The sequence below is a fragment of the Heloderma suspectum genome, chromosome 2 (assembly GCF_057233095.1).
Source record: "Heloderma suspectum isolate Gila_16-S chromosome 2, 16-S_ref, whole genome shotgun sequence".
Classification (NCBI taxonomy): domain Eukaryota; kingdom Metazoa; phylum Chordata; class Lepidosauria; order Squamata; family Helodermatidae; genus Heloderma; species Heloderma suspectum.
The window spans coordinates 258,973,715-258,987,631 of record NC_139459.1 but is presented as its reverse complement, the minus strand read 5'-3'; the positions used below and the strand labels follow the sequence as shown (position 1 = coordinate 258,987,631).

The following is a 13,917-nucleotide window of genomic DNA, read 5'->3' as shown; positions in this document are numbered from 1 at the left end:
AACCAAATAGAGAAGGTCTCCCTGTATGAAAGAGCTGCTCAGATTGATCAAATGGTCAACATAAACAGAAAGAAACGCAATATTTCAAGATGTGAGAAGAGAGACATTCATTTCCCAGAACTAACTACAACAGGGCAACAGAAAGAACTGAAAGGAATGGAAAGTATGTTTGTTACCTTCTTTAGATCTTTTTCAGATAAATAGTAAGGCCATAGACTTTAAGAGATAATCTGAAATGTTACTTAAATATCAGTATGTGAGATTTGTGAAAAGAGTTCCAAAATAGTTTGCTCAATATATAAAAAAGGATCTACTTTGGTGAGTCAACTGTAGCAGCATCCTTCCTTTGCAAATCAAAGGCTGCATACGAATGAAACGAAAAACAGGAATCAGTGCAAGGGTTTATTTCATGAGGGGGTGAGCCTGGCAGCATATTTGCTACCAGTTTGATTGCTTTTTTAATTTTCAGTTTTGCTTTGGGCAAGCTGGCTGTCATTTAAATATTGTTTAAATCAGTGGAGTGGGATTTCTGGAAAATTTTGAATTGGAAAATTTTCCAATGCAAATTAAGTTAATAGGAATGTTTTCAGTTTGCATTGGAAAATGTTCTGATGCCCTAGCCTAGAGAGATTTAATTTAGCATGTTAATTATACTTGTATTTAGTAAACTACAAAGCTAAAATGTTAATTTTTTCCCAATTCCCCACAGGTTTTTGACCTGAAATATATGAGGGAAACAATTAAAGCACACTTAATGTGATTTAAATGTTATATTATGTAGAATTTTTTATTGAAATTGTTATTGTAAAAATTTGAAGTAATAGCATGTACTTCCCTTACATTGTTTAAATTTAAGAAAAAACAAAGGTACTGAAAACTGTTGACACACTAACTACTTTTAGCAGCCCAAAGAAATATGCATGAAATACTGACCATCACTTAGCTATTTCAGCAGAGTTCAACTCACTTCCACTGAGGTTGTTGGGGCACCTTCAGTTTGGCTGTCAGTACTTACTAACTCAGTTTTCACACTGAGACATATACATATTTCAGTGACATGTGTAGTCTCTCCCATACTTGCTAAGTATAATCACCTGAAAAACATTAATGACAACATTGAAACTGTCAAGCTTGTTTAATATTGTATTTGCAGTTGGCATCCATTTACTGTTACTAATGAACTTATGAAATGGGAAACTTTCCGCAGAAAAATCACCAGAAGAATTTCCGCCCCATATCACTGGTTTAAATACTGCTTATACGATTTTTGCATTTTTTTTTAGATTGGAAAAATGGCATAGGGTTGAACATCCTTTCCCCAGTGCTGCTGCTCCAATAAAATGAGAGCCTCCTGGGGCTACTTTTAAGTACAAATGAAAATAGTTGGAAGGCACAGTCATGTGTCCAGTTCTGGGCACCACACTTTAAGAAGGATGCAGACAAGCTGGAGAGGGTTCAGAGGAGGGCAACGAAGATGATCAGGGGACTGGAAACAAAGCCCTATGAGGAGAGACTGAAAGAACTGGGCCTGTTTAGCCTTGAGAAGAGAAGACCGAGGGGAGATAGGATAGCACTCTTCAAGTACTTGAAAGGCTGTCACAGAGAGGAAGGCCAGGATCTCTTCTCCATCATCCCAGAGTGCAGGACATGGAATAATGGGCTCAAGTTACAGGAAGCCAGATTCCGGCTGAACATCAGGAAAACTTCATGACTGAGCAATACGACAATGGAACCAATTCCCTAGGGAGGTGGTGGGCTCTCCCACACTAGAGGCATTCAAGGTGAAGCTGGACAGCCATCTGTCAGGGATGCTTTGACTTGGATTCCTGCATTGAGCAGGGGGGTGGACTCGATGGTCTTGTAGGCCCCTTCCAACCCTACTACTCTATGATTCTATGAATATTCTCCATAGTGAATAATTTGGCCCTAAGGCTCATATAAAGGACTTGTGGTTCCACAGTGAAATTTCTTACTTTTTTTTTGGAATAGCAGAACCCTCAAACCATATCACAAACTGTTTTTGAAGCCCCCTTTCCCTCAGTTTCAAAAGCAGTTTCCACTGCAGCAGGAGCTATGTGGGGAGGAGAACGACTACTGTTTTGGAAAACTAAGTCTAAATCTCCCTTTAACCTACAGAACTAATTTCACAGTTAATTTGAGTCATATGGGGTGGATGTTTAGGTTATATCTTTGAACTGATTATTTCATCAGGGAACATTACAACCCAGTTCACATAATCAAACTTATGATTAGCAAACCATGGGGTTTTTCTGAGTGTGCAGAAGCGAGCGAGCTTGCTGGGTCCTACCTGCGTCAGCTTTCCTAAACAACCCAGGAATGCCTCGTTGCTGGGGTTATCATTATGTCCGAACTTGGAAACTCTGGGTTGTTTAGGGCTTAAACAACCCAGAGTTGACCCAGAGTTAAACAATCCAGAATTAGTCATTGGCATGATGTTGTTAAACACAAATGCATGTAACAAAGCCCTAACGTTTTTCTTAATGAAAAGCAATTAGGGAAGTAGCACTTTTGAGTGAAGGAGCAGGGGTGTGTGGGAAGTGCTCAAGCCATTTCCCGCCAGCCATTATTTTGCTGAAAACTACACCTTTCAGCTGCTTTTTCCAATGAGGGGACACCGATATGCATTTACAAGAATCTGTATTAAAGTGTGAAAAATTCTGAGAAATTTATTTAGTCATTTTATTTACAACATTTATATATTGTTCCGCATCCAAACAGATTCTGGAGTGGTGAACAATAAATGATAACAAGATTAAAATATCATATTAAAAGTTTTTTTAAACCCAAATACCAATAAAAACTGGCTGGTCAATCAAGGAAGGCTTCTTGAAATAAAGGTGTTTTCAGCAGGTGCCAAAAACAACACAATGTTGGTGCCTGCCTGACCTCCAGAGGCAGGGAGTTCCACAGAAAGGGAGCCACAACACTGAAGGCTCTTCCCTGGGTGGACTCCAGTTGGGCCATAGGTCCATGTGGAACCACCTGGAGCATGCCATCTGATGACCTTAATGACTAGACAGGTTGATGGGAGAACGTGTTGAAATTGAGCTCTTTGGACAAAAGTAACTGGTTACCTTTCCTTTCACAAAATCTTCAGGTAAATAATGGCTTCTTTGCTTCTTCAGCTATTGAACTGAACGTTTTGTACATTTTGAATAGCTATTGAAAAATACATTTTGAGTAATTCAATTGAGAATAGAAAAACATCCAAATCTAGGAATAATTAAGCATTTGTTTTGTAAAAGTTAAACAGGTAAGAGTGCTGAAGAGGGAGTCAAAGAAATCTGAAGTATCTAAAATACCATCTCTAATAAATGTGGATCAGAATCGTGAAAAACAAGAGGTAAATTAAATTACTTTGCTAGTGGGTATTGTCTTGTGTTTAGCACACACAGTGACTTGTGTGCTAAAATTAATGGGTTTAAACAACCCTAACTCTCTGTTGAATTGTAGTAATAGACATTTTCATGCAAATGTGTCAGCAAATTTCCTTGGACCTGGCTAAAAAATACAATTTCAGAGCAGTCTAATCCCCTCAGATGGCCATCGGGGGTGGAAGTCCACCTCTGCCAATAGAGGGGAGCTTTGCCATCAGGGGAGGCATCCACCCTGCAGTCTCACTTATGCCCACAGAAAACTGGGTGTAAATCTACTGACGGCATTGTTCCCACTGGCTGTAGGCCCTAATATAGAGAGCGGCAGGGGTGGGCCATAACTCAGTGGTAGAGCACATGCTCTGCATGCAGAAGGTCTCTGGTTCAGTCTCTGGCATCTCTAGGTAAGGCTAGGAAAGAATCTTGCTTGAAACCCTGGAGAGCTGCTGCCATTCTCTGTACTAGGCTAGATGGACCAATGGTCTGACTTGATGACCCAATTAACATGATCATAGAGGCCCACCATCGCTTGTTTAAACCGCTGTGAACCAGAGCACGTTCTGGGCATTTTTTAAAATATTCAAGTTGCAGCTTATTGTGTTATCCAAACCCAGGCGGCAGAGGTTGTGTGAGGATTAAACAATCCTCAGATAACTGTAGAATAGGCCATGGGTTATGTGTGGGTTGTTTAACTCCCACACAACCCCTGCTGCCCAGGTTCGGATGACATAACAAGCCACATCCATGGCTTGAATATTCATAATGGCCTCTGGCACACACAGGCATGAGCCACAGTCAGTGCTAGCTTACATATGCCATGGTGGCTTATTTGATCATGCAAACTGGTGTAGTATAAGTCAGTTTCCCATGGGTCAGAGCTGACTTGGGACCAATTGGAATCTAAAGTCCCTCCATTTTCCGGAGAGGGGCCTCTGTTGGGCCCCTCAGCTAAGCCAGCTTGGACCTGGTGTGGTTAATTCCACCCCCCCCCCTTTGATTTCAAGGTAGTTGGGGTTTTTTTACGAAACAGGTGCCCTCCTACACCTCTTACTCTGGCCAGTTTGAGCTGGCAGGTCTTTGGAAGCAGTGATTATCCACTGCTTCACACACACACACACACACACCCCGCAACCCCATTTAGGATTGTTCTGCCCAGGTGTTGTTGAAAATTAGAGATTGTGTGTAATATTTGCACTTCTTTGTCAATCATTTAAGTAAATATAATGTATGATTAAATTCAACAGATAGGTAGCATTTCCTAGTCTTCTGCTAAAAAGCTACTACAGTCTTTTAGAAAGTTTCTATGGTAAAACAATTAATTGTATTTTTGGAGGAGGATTGTTTTAATTTGATGAAAAAGTGAACTTCTAATAATAGACTTCTGACAACTAACCTTATTTTTCAATGTAATATTTAGAACACAGGAAATGCAGGAAATATACAAAATGAATGAAAACAAGCCAAGTTTGCCCGTGTAACAGCATGCATCTTGGGAAGATGTAGAATGTCTGAACTAAGACATTTGCTTTTCATATAACTTTTCATTTTAAAAGTTCCATGGATAACTCTGCATATCTTGTGTAGATCCTCTAATAAAATATTTTGAAATGTGATGGTCACAAAACTATTCATTTTACATTGTATTGTATAGTATGTTTAAGACATGGGCAGAGCAGTCCTATACTTTAATTACACATGGCTGGGGTGAGAAATACACAGCTGTTACTCTGGCGGATTGGCTACTGTGTCCTATATGTGCTCAGCCTGGGAAGTAAAAAACACACAACCAGAAAATACCCCCCCAAAAGCAAACATTGTTCCAATGCACCACCAATCTGACTCTGTGCTGGCAATAACACCCACATCGTCCCCACCCCTCAGAACCATGACACTGGGAAAATGCCCCCAGCACACACCCCTGCATCACCACACACATGCAAAATGATGCCAAAGTGTACCAAGTCCATCAGCCCCAATGGCATAGCCAACAACAACCCTCAAAGCAAGACTAGCCTTGCACTCTTCCCTTACACAGGGATAAGATTTAGCACTAGAATTAGCTAGTGCTAATAAGGCTCTAAGAGAAAACAGTGTAATATCAATGCAATGGTTTTCGCTTGTGGAACAGCTCTAGCCTCTCCCAGCAGTAAGAGATTATGTTGGCAGGGAGAAAACAGCACAAATACATCGGTTCCTTGAGATAAATTTTGGGTTCTGGAGAAGACAACTTTCATCATAGGTCCCTCATTTTCCTAGCCTTTAGCCACTGGTCCTTTGCCAGTTTTCCATCTCTGATTGTTCACCAGTTGCAAAATGCAGATCTTGCTTATTTGGTTGTGATTTTTCAAGGCTTGATCTGGCTGGTAGAATATGCACCAATTGCTTCTTCTCTGCCAAAAAGCATATGTCCAAACCCCATTGAAAAGTGGTACCCACAAGTACTTCCTACCTCCTCTGTTTTCCAAAAGCATAACTTCTGGCATTTGCTACTGGGATGGGTTGGGGTGGAATCCATGAATGAACTTCATATGGAGTATGATAATCCATACAAAGCTATTGCCAGTGAACAATCTCCACTATACTGAACTATTATAGAAGCTGTGGGATACATTTTCACAGATATAATGGGACCTATTTTGTGTTTTTGGAAAGCAAAGGGGCCTGCCTCCAAATTTGTCGAACCAAAGTACCCAAACCAATGGCTGGGATGCATCTTATTTAATGGAAAGAAGTAAAAGCATAGTAACTATTCCAATCCTAAAAGTAAGCGACTCTGCCAAATTGAACGCATTCTAATTACATGGATGAAGCTATTTAAGGGGTCTTTTATTGTACCCCACACCATTGATTTGTTTGAATGCATTATATATGCTAATACAACATGAACAGAGCAATCTTGATATTTAAAACAAAAATACATCAGAAGACTAAGCATAGAGTAGCCAATGTTTTATAGTTAATATCTTATGAAATAAATCTTAATCAGACCAAGAGTATTTAAAAACAGATGAAACAAAACAGAAGAACAGAATAAATAGGGTACTTGTATCTCTAAAAGCGCCTCACTGCCTTTCCCCAAGATCCAGTCTACATCCACAGCAATAATGAAGAAGTAGGGCTCTGAGGTGGTAGAATGTATTGCTTCACACAAAGTATCAGAGCAAGGGAGCAGGATGGGTTAAAATCTGTATCCCTGATTAAGCTCCCTCCCACACACACACCCTCATTACATGCTGAGAGTTTTTATCATAGGGTAGTATTCAGAAACGCCATCCTCCCCTAACAATCGGAAATGGTGTGATCCACTCTACCATTTCAGAATTCTACTACCTCATACTGTTGCACGGGTAGACCAGGTCTATATGGGTGTTGGAAGAAGTGAGCTAGTATAATTGGGGCCGCTTCTGCAGATAACGGTAACAAATGTTAAATGGACAGCAGTAACAAATGATCAGCCCAGCCCAGCCCAGCCCAGCCCAGCCCTGCTATTAGGCAGAGTGAGGTGGCCGCCTCAGGCAGCTGATTCTGGCTGAATTGAAAGGGCAGCACATTGTTCTTTAATGTATTGTTGTATTATTACTCTCAGGGAGGCGAGAGAAGTGCTTGTGTGTTTTTCCGCTTTAGGTGCCAAGCTAACTTGACCAGCCTTGGGTACTATGTAATTTGCCTCAGGCAGCAAAATGCCTTGGTACAGCCCTGAAAATGATGGGTTATGTGTGTAGAAGAAAGCTGGAATGGAGATGCGATGCTGCAATCCTCACACTCTTTTATTTGAAGCCTCTAGCAGTTTTATATCCACCAAGACGACATAATCAGGAGGACTTTGGAATTCCATTCAATTTAATGTGTCAGTGGGATTTCCATTGATTTTTAGCAACCTTGTTATTTGGAGAGAACATATGTTCTTATACTGTTAGATCAGTCTGGAAACTATTGTGCCAAACTAAGTGGGAGGATATGCGCTGCACACCAGGAATTATGAAGCACATTCCAGCTCAAACTGCCCTAGTTTTTCTTCTTCATATTGATTGGTACATATCTCAAATGCTCTGCTAAACTGCTTTTGTTTTATTTTTCAGGAGGTCAGAGAAGCTTACTGAAATTTGTTAATCCAACACAGTGAATGAATGCGGTTGTTTTTCTTTATGATTTTCTGTTGGCTATGTTTTGGTGTCTCCCCCCTGCCCCTTGGAAATTATTGGTAGAAGACAATAAACAGGAGGTAGTATTCCCTCATACTGTCAATATAATATGTTGCAGTCTTTTCAAACTCTTCAATACATAAAGTAACTGTCACTTAGCTAATTAATGTATATGCTTTTCAGCCCATCCTGCACATATCATGGACAGTAAGCTGGATTTCTCTGGTTGCTCAGCCCTTTAAGAAGGAATCAGGAACCTTTTGTAGGAGTAGGATGCTATCATTTTCATTGTCACTGCTGCTAATGGATGTGGCAGCAGCAAAATAAAGTATACAAAAAAGAAATCATCCCCCTACCACAACAGCTAAAGGGAACCCTCCACCCTGCCCCAAGGCAGTGAAGTTCAGCACTCCCCTTCCAAGCAACACAAATTTTCTTTCCTGTAGAGGAAATTTAATTTGCTTTGGTGTAGTATAGACAGTTCTGAGCTCGATGGACCAGTGGTCTGACTTGGTACAGGGCAACTTCCTATGTTTCTTACCTTAGCAAAGCTGGAGATATAATTTTAGATTATATATTAGGTATAGAGTCAGTAGCAACCATTTTGAGAAGAATTGCCTAGAGGTTGGAAGGCATACTGTTTACCCCTTAGAAGACTTAAGTCCTATCACTAGCACTGGTCTAGTTTTTGGTATCAACTTTAGCCAGGCTCCCTGCTGCCATCTAGAGAGAGGTTTGTGGATCAGAGACCCATAATCAAATGGCACTGGGAACCTTCCAAAGCCATCCTCTGTCATTTCAGGCACAAAAACATAGGGGAATTAAGGGTCTTATTTTGCCAAAATGTTAGTAGGGAGAGGGGTTGGGCTCCTTAGTTGCATCATCAATGTCATTGCCTTCAGCTCCAGGGCCAGATACTGTTTTTTGTTCTTCAGAGGAGCTCTTGGATTGCTCCCCTTCTATATGGATTCTATAAGCTCAGGAGATCTAGAAGAGCAGCTTCCAGACTTTCACTCATGAGCTAGTCTCAATGTAAAAGTCACTGTTTGAGGCCTGCGTAATGAAAGAAGTCCATGTCTTCTTTGACTGTAATGTATACAAATAAACATACATACAAATAATGTGACTATGGGCCAGTTCACACGTAATCGCAGCCTATGTGTTAAACAATTCATGGGCTGTTGGGGATGAGTGGGAGATTGTTGGACACAGTGGGCTAACCACTGGGTCCATTAGCCCCTAAACAACCCAGCATGTCATGCTCAGGAAAAGTGCAAGTGGTGGGCACGCAGGAGGCAGCATGCCCGCTTTCTCCTGCTCATGCACAACAACCCATGGGTTGTCATTTTGTGTGAACCGGATCTATATATAGCAGCTGATCAAACATAGTGACAATGATGTGTGCCAGAAAAGTTGAGGTATTTTTCAGACCTCAATGATCTATAGCTTATAATCTTTAAAAAAAAAAGGAAGAGTAATATTTTTTTAAAGAAAGATTATATATAGAAGAGACTATATATGCTAAAACTACACAAACTTGGATGAGATGAAATTATGCCAGACATACAGCTATCCAGTTACAATTCACAAAATGCAAGGGCCCCTTGACTCACCAGTGTCCAGCTGCTAATTAACACTGAGCATTTCTTTTTGTTGCAATTTAAAAAGCCTCTGATGTCACATGAGAAACTCCAGTTCAGAACAATGTGGTCATTCTTTATATGAATTCCTATCGGAATCTATCAGAAAAGGAAACGAGAAGAATCCTTTGCCCGTAGTTAAAGCATAGAATTTGGAGCCTAGAAACCTGTTAAATAATACAAGCAGTTATTACAAAGGTATAACTAAATTATAAGCCCATTATGAGTCAGGGTGTCAAAACAGCAATATCAGAGTATTGCTCAACTCAAGAGCTGGAAATAGTAGAACAGTAAAGTCAGGATTCTGGACCAAATTGTGCACTTTGGGTTAAAAGCATCAAACCTGCCATGGACAAGAAGTAATAACACAGAAACATTTCCTGATACGGACATCCTGTCTTCATTATTTTCACTTATAAATGAACATTCTCTGCATTAAGGGGATATTCCCAGTGGTGATTGTAAAGTACAAACAGAATTGGATGACATCTAAATTGAACATACATCAACAAAAAACACACAATGAGGAGTGTTGCAAGTTCACAATGTAATATGAAATCCTATCATGTCTCTAAATAAATATACATGCAATTGGTTTATTAAAAAAAGTTGTTAAATAATGCAAGATACTGTTTCTGAAAAATTTTATATCCATCACTGACCTCTTATTAACACAAAGCATTAATAACCCCAAAATAAACTTGCAGACTTGACTGATTGATACCGTATGGGACATAAATATGGTCATGGTCAGCTATTTTATGGATTATTATTATATTATTATTATTTATTAAATTTATTAATTGCCCATCTGGCTGGTCACCCAGCCACTCTGGGCGACGTACAACACACCATAAAACAATTTAAAACAATAAAATTCTACCATAATTTTTTTTTTAAAATACCCTAACCCACCCCAAATGCCTGCCTGAACAACCACGTTTTTAATGCACGACGGAAGCTCATTAAAGATGGGGCACGACGGAGTTCCCTAGGGAGGGAGTTCCACAGAGTGGGGGCCACCACAGAAAAGGCCCTCTCCCTCGTCCCCATCAGTCTAGCTGTCCTGGCTGATGGGACAGAGAGAAGGCCATCCAAGGCTGATCTTGTTAAGCGGCCTGTCTGGTGTTGCTGGAGGCGCTCCTTAAGATAGGCTGGGCCGGAACCATATGGGGTTTTAAAGGTCAAAACCAACACCTTGAATTTGGCCCGGAAAACAACTGGTAACCAGTGCAACTCCTTCAGCACTGGAGTGATGTGATCTCACCGGCGGCTGCCTTTAATCAGGTGAGCCGCCGCGTTCTGTACCAGCTGCAGCTTCCGAACCATCTTCAAGGGTAACCCCACGTAGAGCGCATTACAGTAGTCTAAACGAGAGGAGACCAGGGCATGTACTACCGATGGGAGCAGATGGTCGGGAAGGAAGGGGTGCAGCCGCCGTATCAGATGGAGTTGATACAGCGCTGTCCGGCTCACAGCAGACACCTGAGCCTCCATGGACAGCTGGGAGTCCAAAATGACCCCCAGGCTGTGGACCTGGTCTTTCAAGGGTTGCCGTACCCCATTCAACACCAGGTCAACATCCCCCAGCCTCCTCTTGTCTCCCACCAAAAGTACCTCAGTCTTGTCAGGCTTCAGCTTCAGCTTAATTCCTCCCCATCCAGCCACTCATCGTCTCCAGACATTTGGACAGGGATTCTACGGCCAACCTTGGTGAAGATTTGAATGAGAGGTAGAGCTGCGTGTCATCCGCATATTGATGACACTGCACCCCAAACCTCCTGATGATAGCCCCCAGCGGCTTCACATAGATGTTAAATAGCATCGGGGAGAGGATGGAACCCTGTGGCACCCCACAAGTAAGTGGCCACGGGTCCGAAACCTCCTCTCCCAGTGCTACCCTCTGGTACCTGCCGGAGAGGAAGGACCGGAACCACCGCAATACAGTGTCTCCAATGCCCAACCCCTCCAGGCGGTCCAGGAGGATACCGTGGTCAACGGTATCAAAAGCCGCTGAGAGGTTAAGGAGAACAAGGAAGGAGCATTCACCCCTATCCAGAGCCCTCCTCATATCATCCACCAAGGCGACCAAGGCCGTTTCTGTCCCATGCCCAGGCCTGAAGCCCGACTGAAATGGGTCTAGATAATCAGTTTCTTCCAGGTGTGCCTTCAACTGCACCACCACCACCGGCTCAATCACCTTGCCCAAAAATGGCAGATTTGAGACTGGGCGAAAGTTGTTCAGAACTTGAGGATCCAAGGAGGGCTTCTTTAAGAACGGTCTTATCACTGCCTCCTTGAGGGCTGATGGCATCACTCCCTCCTCAAGGGAGGCGTTCACCACCGCCTTGATCCCCTCACCCAGTCTCTCTCTGCAGCTCATAATGAGCCAAGATGGGCAAGGATCAAGTAAGCAGGTGGTCGGCCTTACAGTTGAAAGCACCTTGTCCACTTCATCAGGAGGAAGAAGCTGGAACCGATCCCACAAAACCGGTTTGCCACAGGCCACCTCTTGCTCACTAACTGTATCCACAGTGTGCAGAGTAACACACCTAATCTGATCAATTTTATCTGCAAAGTGCCTTGCCAAAGCCTCACAGGAGGCCTTAGAATGCTCCAGTGGTTCCGGAGCCACAGGACCGACCAGGAGCCACTTGGATAAACTTCAGCTGGAAACCTAGGTATTTGTTCTGTTAATAGTATAAGTTCACTGTGTGAAGTATATAATGTTGCTCCTGTTATTCAAGTTAATTTTCCCCCCTGGAAATAATGTCCTTCATGGGGGGCAGAGAAGTGCAATTAAGGGTGGCACTGTAGCATCTGCATAAGCCTCTCTAAGCCTTCTTACAGTTACAGTGCATTAGTTCATAGTACTTTTTCCTGAGCTTGGCCAAGAATTGTCCACTTTGGTTGCCATTGAGTTCCACTTTTCCTCTCCAAACCCCACTCTGCAAGACTTGGTGACTTTGGATGTCTTTGAGATACCTTTCCTCATAATACCTCCCTGATAGATGGTTTGAGTGTGCGCACTGTGTGTTGTTTGAGAGTCGTTTGTGTTAGTGGAATATTGTCCAGGGATCATGACCTTCTTGAAAACAGATGGTGCTTTGCCTCGTTGACTTTATACAATCTACTAGTTCTATCATAGGGAAGTAATACAAACCTTTAAATTAGCACCATGGTATTGTCAGGGATATGGGTTGGGGCTCCTGCCAGAGTCAGAAATGTAGCAGTGACTTCTGGAAATGAAATACATTCCATGTGTCCCAAACTAACTTTTTGCCTTTCCCAGTAAAGAACAAGATCATATCACACTCAGGAAGCATGGTCCCCTGTGCCTGACAGTGTTTTGTGCCTATGAAGAGTTGGGCCAGACCTCATGGTATGCTACTCATAGATGACACTTCTCTGGAGGTTTGATGTATGGTTTGGGATGGCCCAAAGCTTACTGTGGGTGCATATCTCCATTTCTGCATTCATTGCTGTATATACTGGGTTTTATTTGTATGGGGGCACTATGCTTGAGAATGTCTTGCAACCCAATAAAGTGTTAATGAAGGCAGATGGGATGCGGTGGTGCCTCACAGAGATTTGAATCTGTGAGGCAGATTTGCTGGAGATTTGAATATATGGTTTGGGGTGGCCCAAAGCTTTGGGTGCACAATCCTAGTTTCTTATTTATTTATACATATTTTGACTATTATTGGAATGGTCCCCTGCATTTGACAGTGGCCCTGTTTGCACGTAATGGTGGCAAATCATAGGTGAATTAACCCACAATTCACCCCACTGCATGCCACCGCAATTTTGAATATGCAAATATCTGATCTGCCCAATTAACAACTAGGTGTTATGTTAACTTTGGGTTGTTTAACCCATAGTTTACCTATAGTGTCCAGGTTTGCATGTCCCAGAGCAACTTCCAATCGGGCCTATTGGAGGCTGCATATTCAAAATGGCAGCGGCATGCACTGGGGCAAATTCACACATGTCACAAACCAACCTCCAATCAAGCCAATTAGAAGTTGATTATACAACAATTGATTATGCAACCCACGATTTGCCACTGTTAACATGTGAAGTGGGTCAGTGTTTTGCATCCAAACGAAGCATTGTGAGAGATGTGATGGTATGCTAGCTCATATAGGGCACTCTCCAGAAGGTTCATGTGTGTGATTTGGGGTGGCCCAAGGTTTATTGTGGGTTGCACACCTTTTGTTCCGTATTCATTTCTAGATAGATTGGGTATTATTGACATTACTGGCTTGACAGTGTCATGTGCCCCAACAAAACATTGGGCCTGACACAGTGCTCATGGAGGTCACTCTCCCCGAGGCTTGGGTATATTTAGGGTGTCCAAAACCTTCGTTTGGACTATACACACCTCAATTCCATATTAATTTTGGAGTACACTGGGCATTATTGGCATGGTGGTGCTATGCTTGACAGTGTCTTGAGCCCAAACAAAGACTTGTCTAGACACAAAGTTGTGGCATCTTGTAAAGGCTACTCCCCCGGAGGTTTGGGCATATGATTTGGAATACCCTAAAACTTATTGTGAGCTGCATACCCCAAGGTCCTTTTTCTTCCTTCTTTTTGTACAGAACTAAATGCAGAACTACTTAATACAGAACTGGAGGCAAAAATTTAAAATGGTGGCTGCTTTGAAGCCCTATTTTAAAATGCTGCTTGTACCTGGGGACCGGCAACCTGTGCTGGTATGGCAGGGGGAGGGTGCAA

At 42.2% G+C, this 13,917-nt stretch overlaps 1 protein-coding gene across 5 annotated transcripts in view; it reads left to right on the top strand.

Annotated features, from left to right (window-relative positions):
• CDKL3 (cyclin dependent kinase like 3) overlaps positions 1-7,638 on the top strand; it is a 41,574-nt gene extending 33,936 nt beyond the window's left edge. For 4 of the 5 annotated variants that reach the window (XM_084838915.1, XM_084838916.1, XM_084838913.1 and 1 more), the window contains 3 exons: positions 1-163; positions 3,267-3,364; positions 4,813-5,007. In XM_084838915.1, the coding sequence (XP_084695041.1) occupies positions 1-163; positions 3,267-3,364; positions 4,813-4,848 (297 nt within the window). In that variant the 3' untranslated portion in view covers positions 4,849-5,007. Of the gene's footprint in view, positions 164-3,266; positions 3,365-4,812 lie in introns of all 5 variants that reach the window. The other variant, XR_014788393.1, reaches the window with a different exon arrangement.
• The last annotated feature ends 6,279 nt before the right edge of the window (positions 7,639-13,917 follow it).